At 47.4% G+C, this 16,039-nt stretch overlaps 1 protein-coding gene across 1 annotated transcript in view; it reads left to right on the forward strand.

The window, feature by feature from the left end:
- LOC121441859 (GRB2-associated and regulator of MAPK protein) overlaps positions 1 to 16,039 on the forward strand; it is a 180,432-nt gene that overhangs the window by 158,051 nt on the left and 6,342 nt on the right. The window contains exon 5 of the mRNA XM_041643181.1: positions 15,604 to 15,770. Within this exon, the coding sequence (XP_041499115.1) occupies positions 15,604 to 15,770 (167 nt within the window). The remainder of the gene's footprint in view (positions 1 to 15,603; positions 15,771 to 16,039) is intronic.

Genomic DNA, 16,039 nt, shown 5'->3' on the forward strand with positions numbered 1-16,039 from the left:
ATGACTGTTAGATGTGGCTTCAGCTTATAATTTTCAAACAAGAACTTTAATGGGGTATAAATTCAAGTGTTCCCATAGAGTGAACTCAGAGTTCTGCCTTGGGTATTTGGAGTGCTGAGAGAGAGATGGCCTTGTTTCGAGCGCCCACTCCACCCAATCCCTGAAGTCACTGTAACAAAACCGATGTGGTGGAAGTGTCCTGTGGGAAGCGTTATCTGGACTAATGGTAGGGTCTGCGGCAGGGAAAGTATATAGCAACTATCAGGTTGTCACCAGGCAGGAAGCAGAGAGAGTGATAAGAAGTACCCACCTCCCATTATCAATGCCTTCCAACTGAGCTCCACCTCCTCAGGGTTCCATTGCATTCCACAACAGCTCCACCAGCTGGAGACCAAATATTCAAACACATGTTCCTTTGGGAGAAATGTCTCACTTAAACCGTAACCAAAGCCAGCAGAACACTTATCTAGGAAGTTGACCGTCCCCTGCAGGAACTGCTAGAGCAGTAGAACAGCCAACAAAAGAGTGTGTGCACAAACAGGAGGCGAGCTGTCCTGTTACTGCCGCTGCCCTGCGGTCCTGTGGTGCAGTCCTGTGGTGTGGTGCAGTCCTGTGGTGCGGTCCTGTGGTGCGGTGCTGGCCTGTTACGGCCGCTGCCATGTGGTCCTGTGGTGCAGTCCTGTGGTGCGGTGCTGTCCTGTTACTGCCGCTGCTGTGCGGTCCTGTGGTGCGGTCCTGTGGTGCGGTCCTGTGGTGCGGTGCTGTCCTGTTACTGCCGCTGCCCTGCGGTCCTGTGGTGCAGTCCTGTGGTGCAGTCCTGTGGTGCGGTGCTGTCCTGTTACTGCCGCTGCCCTGCGGTCCTGTGGTGCAGTCCTGTGGTGCAGTCCTGTGGTGCGGTGCTGTCCTGTTACTGCCGCTGCCCTGCGGTCCTGTGGTGCAGTCCTGTGGTGCAGTCCTGTGGTGCGGTGCTGGCCTGTTACGGCCGCTGCCGCCGCTGCCGTGTGGTCCTGTGGTGCGGTCCTGTGGTGCGGTCCTGTGGTGCGGTGCTGGCCTGTTACGGCCGCTGCCGTGTGGTCCTGTGGTGCGGTCTTGTGGTGCGGTCCTGTGGTGCGGTGCTGGCCTGTTACTGCTGCTGCGGTGTGGTCCTGCGGTGCAGTGCTGTCCTTGGTGCCTGTCTGCTCATCCTTTTCGTCCCAGATGCCTACCCGTTGCTGCTGAGTTGTGCTTTGTGTTTTCTCTCTAGTGGACACTGATGGCCTTTGTTTCTTTGTGCGAAACTTAGAATTACACCGTCATCATGACGCCTCTCGGTAAAGACAGTTTCCCAGGGGCTTTTAACAGCATGCTACCACTCGCCTCTCTGGAATAGGAGAGCGCTCCTCTTGACAGAAGTGTCTTAGGGAAAAGCAAAAGGAAATGATGTCTAGGGAGAAGGAACTCTGCCACTGTACAGCAGAGCAGAAGTTAAGGACCATGCCACGCTCCCTGGCAGGCCATTGTCACCTTCAGGCCTTGTTAGGTGGGCAGGCCAGATGTGCTTGTCACCAGGCCTGACAGCTTGAGCTCAGTAGCTGAGACTCACGTGGCAGGAGTGCCCAGCCAATACCTGTGAGCTGTCTGACCCCCACACTTGTATCGTGGCTCATGTGCATGTACACACACGTGTAATAAATAAAGGTAATTTTGGATGAGTTTTGCAAGGATCTCTATACTGTGATGACCTGAAAGTTATTCTTAAGTACATTATCCTTTGATCCATGAGTTTATAATAACTCATTCTTCCTTGTGGGCCTCTATTCATGACTTTAATTCCTGAATAGTGCCTAATATTTTTTAATAATTTATTTTATTTTATGTGCATTGGTGTTTTGCCTACATTCATGTCTGTGTGACGGTGTCAGCTCTCCTGGAACTGGAGTTGTTGACAGTTCTAAGCTGCCATGTGTATGCTGGGCACTGAACCTGGGTACTCTGGAAGAACACCCAGGGTTCCTAACCACTGAGCTATGACTCCAGCCCCCTAATGTTTATAGAACGTTTACCCAGACACTTGACATGCGACAGTCTTCAAGAACTCCTCTGTCTCTCTCTGTTTGCCTGGGCCCTACTTTTCCCTCTCCCCGTCCCCACCTCTAGTAGCTATCAGAAGTGCAGCGCCTTCTGTTTACCTGAAGTCAGCATCTCAGAGACTTGTTCTTCAGTGTTTAGAACAGCGCTGTTGACATTAGCCAAGTTACAGAAGCAGCCCAGGTGTCCAACAGCAGAGGGATGGAGAAGGAAAGTGTGCTGTTTGTACACTGTGGAAATTTCTGCAGCTAGGAAGGACAAAGTCATCATTTGCAGGAAATTGATATAACTAGAAATGATTACATTAAGGGAATTAGTCTCAGAAAGACAAACAGCCTATATTTTCTGTTATTTGAGGATCCCAGTTTTATACAAATACATAAAAGTGCACGTGTGTGTGTGTGTGTGTGTGTGTGTGTGTGTGGTGAAAGTAGAAGTGGACCTATTTAGGGGAACCAAGAGTGGGGAGAGAAGAGTGTTAGAGATAGGAGTGCATGCTCAGTATACAGTACACACTTCTATGAAAGTGACCTTACATAGCACAATGCTAGCTATGGTGACCACACAGGATGAATTTTTTTACAAGAAAATAGCAAAAAGTAGGAAAAAATACCAAAAAAATTCAGGGTCTGACCAGAGGTGTGATGCTCAGTGTCTGACCGGAGGTGAGAAGCTCAGGGTCTGACCAGAGGTGTGAAGCTCAGAGTCTGATGGGAGGTGTGAAGCTCAGGGTATGACAGGAGGTGTGAAGTTCAGTGTCTGACCAGAGATGTGAAGCCCAAGTCTGACCTGAGGTGTGATGCTCAGGGCCTGACGGGAGGTGTGATGCTCAGAGTCTGACGGGAGGTGTGATGCTCAGGGTCTGACGGGAGGTGTGATGCTCAGGGTCTGACGGGAGGTGTGATGCTCAGGGTCTGACGGGAGGTGTGATGCTCAGGGTCTGACGGGAGGTGTGATGCTCAGGGTCTGATGGGAGGTGTGATGCTCAGGGTCTAACGGGAGGTGTGATGCTCAGGGTCTGACGGGAGGTGTGATGCTCAGGGTCTGACGGGAGGTGTGATGCTCAGGGTCTGACGGGAGGTGTGATGCTCAGGGTCTGACGGGAGGTGTGATGCTCAGGGTCTGACGGGAGGTGTGATGCTCAGGGTCTGATGGGAGGTGTGATGCTCAGGGTCTGACGGGAGGTGTGATGCTCAGGGTCTGACGGGAGGTGTGATGCTCAGGGTCTGACGGGAGGTGTGATGCTCAGGGTCTGACGGGAGGTGTGAAGCCCAGGGTCTGATGGGAGGTGTGAAGCCCAGGGTCTGACCAGAGGTGTGATGCTCAGGGTCTGACTAAAGGTCAGACTTGGAAGCTTGGAAGCAGAGAACTTATCTAGCATGCATGAAGCATCAGTTCAATCCCCAACTCCAAAACAGCCAACTTCATCTCCAGGTCTCCACCTTCTGACGCCATTTGGGCAGCAGCGTCCTATCTGGGACCAGCAGCTTCTGTACATTCACTTAGCTGGTTGTGGGTATTGCCCAATCTGTAATGCTGGTGAAAGGAAGACTTGGGATGAGCTCTGGATTGGAGCTGCTGATCTCACCCAGTTTTGCTACAGTGTTTGTGAATTTGTTAACTCTTCTGAAGGACAGGATGCTTTTGCAGCTGCAAAGAGGAGGCGGGGTATGAGAACTGAGCTATAGGAGAAGGAATGAAGTCACTCGTCATTAGAAGGTGGGAAACCCATCATTAATAATGCCCTTAATGAAGCACACCACGTAAGACCTTAGAGCCTGAGTGGACAGCTGGGCTGACTGGGCCCTGGTGCAACAGGCACTAGAAGAAACTCATTTCAGCTGGAAGCCAGTGTCAGAGTAGACTTCAGCAAGCTTAACAGTCAGTGGGAATGGAAGATACCTAGATCCCTGGAGTCATTTCCCCGGTGGCGGAACTCAGGGAAGCACTGGTATCCACACCACAGAATAGATCACTACATGTAGTCGCGCCTGAGAGCCCCGTGTGGAGCAGCATCCTCATTCAGCTTAGCAGCTTTACACTTGGGCAAAATATGGAGCCCTCCAGAGTCAGTGCCTGTGGGATGATAAGTTCTTCACTGTGTTATTGTGTTACACAAAGGACTTGGCACGACTCCTTAGCACTTAGTAAACATTCAAAATGAAGAGGAGCAGTAATTGAATGTAGGCTGGGTTCCAGCTCACAGCCAGATAGAAAGTGATGTTGCCCTTTCAGACAGACAGGGTGTCCTTGTAGCTCCTGAGAGGCAGGCATGAGGACTGGGCTGTAGGAGGAAGAATGATGTCACTCATCATTAGTAGGTGGGACATTCATCGTTAATAATGCCTTAAGGGAGCACACCACAATGAGACCTTCAGGATGTGTGGACGGCTGAGGTTTGTCCCCAACATCCCATCCTTCCTTGACTAATGGGTGCAGAGGGAAAGTAAGGTCCCTCCAAAGGGTCAGGACACAGGCATGTGCAAGTCCAGAGAGGCAGATCAATACTCATACAAGAGAACACTTGATTTTAAAACTAGAACAGAGGTGGAGAGTTGGCCTAGCGGTTAAGAGCACTGGCTACTCTTCCAGAGGTCCTGAGTTCAGTTCCCAACAAGAACATGGTGGCTCACAGCCATCTGTAATGAAATCTGGTGCCCTCTTCTGGCCTTCAGGCAGACATGCAGGCGGAACACTGTATACATAATAAGTAAATTTAAAAACACAACTAGAACAGTATTTTAACTTGCCTTTGAAAACACCTCACAGGGTAAGTGTCTCTCACAGTTATCTGGCAATGGAGGGAGATCCATAAACCCAATGGTAAGAAACTGCACTATCACCCAGTTCTCTGAGGATCCCAGTAACAAGTGTCATTTCATGGGGACTGAAGGGGTGTGAAGAACTTGAGGGTGCTTGTAAAAAGTGTGCCTGTGTACAAGTGTCAAGGAGCTAATATTCCCAGGCTGCCTGCATAGCTGTCTGGAGCCAAACTGCCATGGTGGAACTCTCCCTTCCTCTGGCGCAGCCAAGCTGGATTGTGGCATCACCGGCCCTTTAGCCCTGGGTGCCCCTGCCTCTGAATTTGGGTCTTTCATAACTACCCAGGTTCAGAAAGATCTGTGAAAAGGTTTGTCTGTGAACTAAGAGAAGTGATCATGAGAAACAATTCAACCACAATTTTGTATTTTATCTTTGCATTTTCCCCCTTATCAAATGTAGGGAGGAGCCAGTGAGGTGGCTAAGCATACTTCACATGTAAGGCTGACAACCCGAGTTCATCTCTGAGAACTCCTGGTAGGAAAGAAAGAGCTGGCTCTTCCGTAAAGAGTTCCACGACTTCCGCATACACACCATGGTGTGTGTGCACCTGCACTCACACACACTACACACAAATGATCCTACATCTTCTCATCTTTAAAGAAAAGCATGTTCATATCAGAAAAGGCATTACAAGACAGGCTTACCCAAGAACATCCGATGTATTAATATTCGTTTAAATTGAAAGCCATTAGAAATTGAAAACTGGAGCCTGGAGTTTATATAGCTCAGCACTGAAATGCTTGCTTGGTGTGCACGAGGCCCTGGTTTTCAGTCCCCGGGCAGGAAAAAGATGCGGAAGTGATAATTTGCATCAAGCTAACTACTCTACAATAGCCTCCATTCAGGATTCCACTAATTAATGAGGTCTCCTAGAACTTCGGCATTTAATTACTTTTAATTACAACTTTTGAGGAATACTTTGTAAGCAAGCCATACCTGGGCTTTCATTTATTAATTGAAATGACGTCTAAATTAGTATGCTGTTTTGGTAATTCTGAAACTAATTGCCTTCCATTTCAGGTAGGTTGTTTTTAAATGAAATTTTTTAAACTAAGACTTTTTTTTTTCCCTCCTATGTCCACTGGAACTCTCGGTGACTAGTATGCTAATAAAGATAATTATAGTACCCTGGTGGGAAAGTCATGTTTCAGACATTCACTGAGGACAGGAAAGCTATATGCCCTGAGTGATATATGTCATATATTCTCTCCTTTCTCAGGAAAGTCTTTATCCTAGGCCCCAACTGCATGGCACCCTTGATCTTAAACAACAGCTCTCTTTCAGAGCCGCTTGCCCTTCTTGCCTCCAGCTGAGTAACTGCAGCTCCGTCTTGGTCGCCCTTGCCTGAGGCTTGAATATTGGAGGCCCTCTCCCAGTAGGCTCTGTCTCAGATCCTTGTGGTCGAAGTGCAATGAAAGGAAGGAAAAGACACCAGGGCTGAGAATGGGGATTTAGACTGTAGGTCGGCCTTGGGTAATTAATCCAGTGGAGATTCATTCATTGCATTTTGATAAGATAAAACTTGTGTTTCTGTTTGGCTGAAAATACCCACTTATGGCTATGTGACAGGGTTATGAACTCTTTGTATAAAAGCCTCTTTATAAAGAAGATTTCTTAGGGCTGTAATGATTTTGTTATCTGGGAGACAGAGTGTGGGAAGAAATGTAAAACGCAGGGCAGAGAGCACGCAGGGAAGGCAAGGTTACAAAGTTCAAGGCAGCGTGGCTATAAAACTCCTTTCTTTGGACTGCCAGCACTGGCCTCAGTTTGGTTCTTTTGGAGAAGAAAGTCATACTGAAGGTGAGTCCGTCTTTCCACCAAGCTCAGCACTGGGATGTCTGTGTCTGAAGGGCTCAGTATGGAAGCATAAGACTCAGCTCAGGTGAGGAGTCAAAAGCTCACAGTTCCAGGCAGTGTAATCTTTTCGGCAGGTTACCCCCGCCCCGCCCCGCCCCGCCCCGCCCCCCAGCAGCAGCAGCACCACCACCGCCAGGTGTGCCAGGTAGGTTTAGGGAGTAAGCTCTAAAGAGGCGTGACCTCAGCGGGTGTGTCCCCACGCCCACTTGCTTCCCTTAAGCCTCTGCTATAAAACTGAGTTTTTCCCAGAAAGACGTCTAAAGGATGGTAAGCAAAGAATGTGGCTGGTGATGTGATCTGTTTCCTTTTCCTAAGCTGTCTCACTAGCCAGCTAGTGGAGGTGTATTCCATCCAGAGTAAGAGCAGGGAGTTACAGCGTATCCAGAAATAAAGGCTTCCTAAGAAATGTCACCTAATCAAAGTCTCACCCTTCGTAGATACTTGAGGCAACTTTTATTTTTTTGTATTCTTTTAATCCCAGGAAGTATATGACAAAATTATGGAGTAGGAGAAAATAAACTTTCATTTTATGTAAAAATACCACAACAACATGTAAAACTTGAATTTTTGTTGTAAAAACATATATATTTTTCTAGCCTGTTTTCCAACCACACAGGAACCCACTTTGTACAATTAAACTTTCATAAAGTATTCTTAACATGGGCATTTCAAGAAAAAAAACAGTTATCCTTTTTTTTCCCAACTGTTGTCCTTTACCCTGTTCCTGGCCAGATGCTCTCACAGCTAAGCAGAGCTGTAACCGCTGCTTTTAGTGGGCAGGAAAGGTTAAATACCTGTTCCCGGGAGGCAAGAGCTCAAGTCTAACTTTCCAGTCCATCTTCAAAAAAAGCCAAGGAGTGTCCCATCCCATGATGCATTTGGTTTCGGCCCAGCTATTGAAGTTGTGTTTGACTCCTTCGGGAGCCCCCACCACCACCACCATGCTGTTAGATCCATTTTATCCTCAGGCGAGCTGATTGCAGGTAAGTTAGCACACGTCAGTTTTCTAGTGGGGTGTGGCCAGCAGGGGCACGGCAAAGGCAGGAATCAGTGAGAGTCTGTGTTCGTTCTCCTTCCCATCCTCATCAGTGGAAGTTCACCTTACAGGCCCAGAGGTGCATGAGATGTGCCCAGGCACATTTCTCAAGGTTCTCTAACATGTGTCCGCTCGTCCTTCCTTCCTGGCCATTATCAGAAGCAAGTGGCCAGTAAGTGGCCGGTCCCACTGACTCTCCATTCTTTTTTCCTTTTCACCGGGATGTGCCTTCTGTGCCCTTCCCATCACTCACGCCCTATTTGCTGAGCCTTCCAGTGACCCGCTGAGTGCCGTATGGTGCTTCTTCTCCACCTTCTCGGGCTTCCCGACACCTTACAGTAATGCTTCTCCATCTTCACCCTGCATCTTCTGTCCGCGGTCTTCTCTCCTTCATCCCTTGGGGGCTCACTCAGTGCCACCAGGACTTCAGATTCCATCAGTGAGTACAAAGTCTAGTCCAAGCAGTATTTTCAGCCTTGAATGTCACGGTTTCTCCCTGCCCTCTTCTTCTGAGTTTCTGCCACTATTACGTGGCTCTGTGGTTGTTAGATACTAAATGTGGATGCTAGGTGCACTGGGCTTCTAACATCGTGCCCTCTACGCCTTTCTTACACCCTTAATTCTGCTTCCCCAAGACTTTTCCACTCAAGCATCCTATGAATTTATTCTGCTGCTATCTTGAGTAAATTCATGGTACTCCCATGAACCTCTGCTCATAGTTCTATTAATACACATACCAGTTTTTATCTTTGTTGTATTTGTTTCCCTCCCTTAGAGCTAACTCTGGGAGTTAACTTATTTTTGTACACTCAGCCCAACCTCAGTGGTAGACACTCGACATGCACTTGAACGTCTAAGTAGAAAAACGAAGTTAACTATGTAGGGAAGAAGTCAGTAGACTCTTAGAAACTGTGCAAGTAGACCATGTCCTAGCTGTTGATGCCAGGACAGACGCCTGCGACAGTTTTCTTCTTGCTCTCTTAGATGTTTTCTGTGAGTTAGATTGCAGGAACTTGAATGTACCTCCCTGTACCACGTAGGCTCTGGAAGACCAACTTACAGTTGTGCTTTTACATAAATTAACTTTCTGTTTAGCTCTAGCTGTCACCTGTGTAAATACCAAGAACAAGTGGTCCACAGTAGTAGTGGCTTGTGTTTGGTAAGATGAGGGAGAACCCCGGGGACCAAGGTGGCAAGGCTCTGTGTGTTTGGTAAGATGAAGGAGGACCCCTGGGGATCAAGATGGCAAAGCTCTGTGTGTTTGGTAAGATGAGGGAAGACCCCTGGGGATCAAGGTGGCAAGGTTCTGTGTGTTTGGTAAGATGAAGGAGGACCCCTGGGGATCAAGGTGGCAAGGCTCTGTGTGTTTGGTAAGATGAGAGAGGACCCTGGGGATCAAAGTGGCAAGGCTCTGTGTGTTTGGTAAGATGATGGAGGACCCCGGGGACCAAGGTGGCAAGGCTCTGTGTGTTTGGTAAGATATGGGAGGACCCCTGGGGACCAAGGTGGCAAGGCTCTGGGTTGGTGGGAGCCAGCTTTCACACTGTCACCTGGGTCCATACTGTGTCCTCTGGCTTTTGCTTAAACAGGGGAGGCTGGTGCAGAGAATGTCTCTGAACACCCAGATGTCCCCTAGAGATGGGCGAAGGTCACCTGTGATCCAGTGAACAGTCACTCGAAACAGAACGTTGTTCCTCACAGAGCAAGCTTAGCGTTTGTTCCCGAAAACACAGGCGCCTTGTTGCCAACTGAAGTTCTGAAAGCCCTCGTCTGCCAGGCACAGAATAGTGTATAAGATGCCTATTTGGGGATAGGAATTATCGGGAGATGGGAACGCTGACCATTTCTAGTTGAGGAATTTAGTTATTGTCTTTTTACCCCATTAGCATATCAAATTACGATAGAGACAGGATGGTGGTCTGTATGCCAGGTGCCACAGAAACTTACACCGAGCCCATGTGACTTAATCTAATTTTCCACATTAGAATGTAAAAGATATGTCCAGTTTAAATTTAAACGTAGAAGTGCATTTCTGCTGCATTTTTTATTTTAAAGAAATTAACCTGTTTAGTTAAATTTTCACTGAAGCTCTGTGTAACATATTCCAGCAGTACTAGAGAGTAGTAACAATGACATTGATCCATTTTATTTTGACTCTCTTTGAGTCATTTTTGAGGTAATTAAATACACATGCCCCAAAGTCCAGTTGAAGAATGTGAGGAATGAGAATATGAGCAAAGAGGTCAAAACCATGATGGGTTCACCCACTGAAAGAGTCTACCTGAGCTAATGGGAGCTCACCAACACCAGCCAGACTGGGAAGGAACAACCATAAGACCAAACTGATCCCTCTGAATGTGGTTGATAGTTGCATGGCTAGGGCAGACTGAGGGGCCACTGGCAGTGACACCAGGATTTAGCCCTACTGCTTGTCCTGGCTTTTTGGGAACCTATTCTCTTTGGATGGATACCTTTTTAGCCTAGATATAGTAGGGAGGACCTTGGATCTTCCCCCAAAGCAATGCGCCTTGCCCTCTCTGAGGAGTGGATGGGGATGTGTGGAGGGGGTATGTGGAGGGGAGCGACTGGGAACTTAGATTGGTATGTATAATGAAAAAAGATAGTATGTTTTCTTTTTTAAACAAAATTAAAAATTAAAAAAAAACTGCACATGAAGGGTGAATCGCTGTAACAGTGTGTTAGCCTAGCTCAGAATCAGGGATCTGTCCTAGTGGCTAGAGAGAACATGTGGCCTTTAGGACCAGACAGCAGGAATGGTCAATTGAGTGTGATGGCTAGCAAGAAACTATAACAGAGGAGAGTCAGGAAAGCACAAGGTCCTTAAAGTGACAGAGGAGCCTCCAAACAGATCCATTGCTAGGGAGGAAGAGGAGAAGGAATAGCTTGGGTGGGGGACGGAAGGAGGAAGGAGGAAGAAGAGTCTGAGAATTGGCCCAGGAAGATGGGTCAGTGCTAGCCTGCAAATGCCTCAGTGGAAGACCAGCCAAGGCTAGTCTTCATCAACTGAGCAAGAGCATGATGAAAGCCACATGCAGAGACTTCCAGAAGGAATATGCTGGGCATGTAGCACATGTAAGTGAACTGAATATAGGAGAAAGCAGGAAACGGGCTGCTTGGCCATCCTGCCCTGTCGATTAGCTTTTATTGTGAGATAAAATTCATTTACAGCATAGCTACCCTCTTCTTGGATATAAATGTCTTGTGTTGAATCAAATCAAGAAGCAAAGAAGAGTAGACTGAGAGCTAGCATGAAAGACAGGATATAAGATGGCACAACCAACCTTCACTGTTTATAACCTCCAAATGCCAGGATGTGTACATCCCGCCAAAGCGTGTAATCCTTCCCATACTATGTCGTGAAATAGGACTTCATCAGAGAAGCCGTATCTGCAGCCCAAGCTGAAAGCGACCTCACTGCATTGAGGACTGCCCTTTCTGCCAGCCCGGGGCAGCACGAGCCCCTCATTCTGTGCCTGTGCAGGAAGATGCTCAGAACCCATGCTGAGGATTAGTTGTCGCTTTTAATATGACCGTCTTTCCAAAGGACATTTTAAGGAAGCTTGGTCTTTTCATGAACTGAGTTAGACCCAGACTCCTTTCCGAGCCTGGGGAAGCCCCTAACATGGCCTGTGTCCCAGATTCCATTCTGAAGTTTGGCTGTAAACCCTCCATTAGCCACAGCTCCCCTACACCAGGCGCTGCTTCCTGTGCACCTTCCCCCACCCACAGGAAGAACTTCAGAACCGCCCAGCTATGAAGGTGCTGTCCAAACACCCCAGGTGCTTTAGTCATGAGAACAGGAAAGGGGAACATACCGCATTCAGCTGCAAGTGGGTGGTTTTTAGAGTTCCAAGGTTAAGGTCAGCCAAATATTCTAAATTGAAATGCACCTTGCAACGGGCATCTCAGCACATCTCAGGTGACGGGCGAGGGAGGCTGTCCCTAATGAAGTATCATACCTAATGACTGATTCTAAAATGTAGATATTCCAAATTGAATTCATCACTAAGCTTTTTCTTTACATTGTGCTTAATTATGATATTGAGAAGTCATTTATTTAAAAAAAATATTAAAACATTAGCCAGTTCCTCTTGAGAAAAGCAGAGCACCCCAGTGTCAGAGCTGAACAGTCCTCCCCGCTCTGCAGACCCCATTGCTTATGGGTCCCTTTCTGTAGTTACCCACCGCTACCATCTTTTTTTTCTTTAAGAAGGGTTGTTTAGTTTTTGAGACAAGGTCTAACTATGTAGTTCTAGTTAGTCTGGAACTCACTCTCTAAACCAAACTCACGGAGATCGCCTGCCTCTGCCTCCAAACCAAATCAAAGATGCGTACATAGACCACCACACCTCGCCCACCTTTTATTTTAATTAATTCAGAGGCAACGAGCACTTGCTGCTCTTGTGGAAGACCTGGTCCAGTTCTCAGTACCTATGTGGTGGCTTACAACCATCCATAACTCCAGTTTTAGGGGACCAGTGCCCTCTTCTTATTTTTGTGGGTGCCAAGCTCACATGTGGCACACATACATACATGTAGGCAAAACACATAAAATAAAATGAATAAATCTATTAAAAATAAAAATATAATTGTTTCCTTCCATTCCTTTTCTTCATTCAACCTTCCCATTCTCTTTCAAGTTCATGTCCTCTTTGTTTATAATTGCTATTTTTCCAAATATGTATAAGCACATAAATACATAAATACAACTCTCTGATTTCTTTCGCTGTTGTTTGCATGAACATGCTTTCAGAGCTGACATCTTGGTATTGAATAATCAATAAGCGGACTCCTCCCTGGGGAAAGACTCCTCTCGCCCTTAGCTTCCTGTAGTTCTTTGTATAAGGACAAGACCCGTATTTTCCGTCTTCCTCTTTAGCCTGTCTGTGGTGGTGTCCTTGTTGAGGTCTCATTTAGGTAGCCATATTGTTGAGGTGTCATAGGTGTGGCTTCCCTGTCATTTCTAGGAGAAAAGATTACAGCAGATTGCCTGGTCCCCTGGTTCTTATAATCTTTGCTCTTCCAAACTATCTCATGAGCCTTTAGTGCAGAGGTTTGTACTGTAGGTGTATCCCTTGGGATGCGCCCTTTAGTGCAGAGGTTTGTACCATAGGTGTATCCCTTGGGATGCACCCTACATGAGCAGTTGGTGTCTGCACTGTGACCTGTTGTGGTTTTCTGCAGCGGTCTGTATTTGCTGCAGAGCTTTGATAAGGGCTACTTTTCTGCAGCATTACCTTTTTGAAAGGCAACAAAACAGAAAAGTTGCTCTAGCCATTGAGGAGGACATCTCCTACCCAAGTATTTTGCTTTAGCTTGTAGAGCTGCTTGCCCTCTTCTTCCCAACCCAGTCCTAGGACTAGGGGTTCTGTGGGCAGGAGCAAAAACCCGCAGTGCCATGATGAATACAGTGAAGGGTGCTCTTTAATCACCCCCATTAGCTACGGTAGGGTATACCTGTAAGCCCAGCACTTGGGGGGGTACAGGCAGAAAGATGGGTTCAGGGTCATCCTTTACTACATACAAAGTTTAAGACCAGTGAGGCTGTATAATAATTCTGTCTCCAGGCTGGAGAGATGGCTCAGTGGTTAAGAGTATTGGCTGCTCTTTCAGAGGACCTGGGTTTGATTCCCAGCACCCACATGGCAGCTTACAACTGTCTGTAACTCCCATTTCCAAGGGTCCTGACACCCTCATACACATTGACAGATATGCAGGTAAAACACCAATCAATGCTCATAAACTGAAAATAAGTAAATCATTCAAAATGATTCTGTCTCAAAAAACTTAATAAAAAATAAGATTGCTTCCACCTCACTTGAATCAAGGTTCAAGGCACTATTCATCATCACCTGGCTTCCTTTTCCAGCTGATTTTCTTTAGCGAGAGAATCGGGCCTGGACTCCAGTTGGAGGCCCAGTGTATAGTTCAACAAAGAAAGTATATTGTATCATATGAGCCCGTCCATTTCATCTTCAGCATCCTCGTCACCAAAGCTGCTGGGCATTTGCTATTTCCGTTGTCCCTAAGACACGTTGTTGCTGGAAAAGGTAAGAGAAATGCCGGGAACGCAGCCTGAAAGCAAGTGGGGGATGTCTCAGAGTCTCAGAGGTTCAGAGTGGACTAGCACAGCCAGGCATCAAGTGCCCCCTGCTGCCTGACATGGAGAAGGGCATGCCATAGTCATGCTTCATATTGAGAAAAGCTAGAGTGACCAGAAAGCCAGCTTGGGTAAGGACAGTCACGTGGCTGAAGCCCCAGGCATCCTAGGTCACCTGGATCCTCCCCAGTATGGAGATGAGTGGAGGCCATCTGACCGGCAAGGTAGCTTTGTATCAGTAAAAGTTCTGCTCTAGAACTGGAGTACTACCTCGTTGCTCCCTCTGCAGCTGTGTGGTCCATAGACCAATAGCATCACAATAACCCTGCTGCTTGTAGGAAACACAGACTCTGCCAGACACAGTCGTGCCTTTCTGTAAACCCAGCTACCCAGAAGGTTGCAGCAGGTGTGGGTCACAAGTTCCAAGCCAGCATGACTGACTTTGAAAACTGTACCAAAAAAAAAAAAAAAAGAGGTGGGGGCAAACAAAAGAAAGGAAAGGAAAAGAGGGAGGGAGGGAGAAAGGAAGGAAGGAAGGAAGGAAGGAAGGAAGGAAGGAAGGGGAAGAGAAGGGAAAGAAGAGAAAGGGAAGGAGAGGGAAGAGAAGGAAAGGAAAGGAAAGGAAAGGAAAGGAAAGGAAAGGAAGAAAAAGAAAAGGTAGTGGCTCCGGAGCTTTCTTGAAACAGACTCTCACTATGGAGCCCTGGCTAGCCTTAGCTCATGGCAATCCTACTGCTGTGGCCGTCTGAGTGCTGGAATTACAGGCATGTAACACCCTGTCTGGCTTCAACAATAACCTTTGAAAGGGCTGATCATAGCTCAGTAGCTAGAACATTTGTCTAGCATATACAGTGCCCTGAGTTCAGCACCGTAAAAGATGGAAAGAAAATGTCAACTCTCAGAGCCCAGACTGGATCTCCTAAATTCAAATCTGCATCTTAACGAGGTCACTGAATTTAGACACATCAATATCTGAGAGGCACCAGACATAGCTGTCAGTGGAGCCTTAGCCCTGAAGAAAGCCCACATTTTGCCCCAGAAGGCTCAATGGTAAAGGCCACCAAGCCTCATGGCCTAAATTTGATCTCCAGGACCCAAATGGTTGATGCAAAGAACTGACTCCCATAAATTGTCCTCTGACCTCCACACAGGTTCCATGGCACAGCTCACACATGCATATCCACATGTGTGTGCACATACAAAATCAGTGTAAAAAAAAATGAAGTCCACATTGCCAAAGGTTTGAGTCCACTTGGATTGCATTGGGGAAATAAACAGGACTCAAGCAGAGCCTGATCCTCTCTCATTGTCATGATTGACACCCTCATTGCCTCCCACATCCACGTCTGCTCCATGCATCCTGGCATCCCTCGAGCTTGTATTTCCCATTTCTTGCTTTATTTCCGCAGAAGTTGACATTCACCACACAGTTTTCTTCCAGATCTGTCTGTTCCCAGCAGTAGTGTGTGTGTGTGTGTGTGTGTGTGTGTGTGTATGTGTGTGTGCCTTTTTGTTTGCCCCATTTTTCTGTTTGTGTGCCTCCTGCTTACCCACTGCCTTTACTGCTTAAAGTACCCCCCAACCCTGCAAGACAGAGCTGTCTCCACAACCTCACCCTCAACCTTCCACCCCGTCTCCAAATCCATGCCTTGGTCCTATCAGTCTGTTGCTAACCTGAAGTGTTCTTTTCCCACACCAGGTCAGGGAAGAATGCCGGCTCCTGAACGCCCCACCTGTTCCACCCCGAAGCTCCAAGCCTTTATCCACAAGTCCCTCCATCCCTCCTCGCACAGCCAAGCCTGTTCGGCCACAGACACGCTCTCCCAGCCCCACCCTGTCTTACTATTCTTCAGGGCTGCATAACATGTAAGTCTTCCTGTCCGAAGCCACAGCAACCCAGCTCCTTACCAGCTTGAGAATATCATCTGGCGGCAGGGTGGGAGAGGAAGTGGGTGTTTGCCTCTTAAAGCTAAGGTTATAGGAAGAATATAGTTTGGCCCCTGCTGGGTTTGATGGAATAGCTGGTATCATGGTAAGAAAAGATTCCACAAGGGTCTGTGAGACACCAAGGAAAGCCCCTCCTCTTAGAAGCAGCGTGCGGGCTTCCATTGCTTCTCGGAAGCTGACTCTGGTTA

This window comes from Microtus oregoni, unplaced genomic scaffold (genome assembly GCF_018167655.1).
Source record: "Microtus oregoni isolate MIOR12 unplaced genomic scaffold, Mior012 000082F_ref0000272, whole genome shotgun sequence".
NCBI lineage: Eukaryota > Metazoa > Chordata > Mammalia > Rodentia > Cricetidae > Microtus > Microtus oregoni.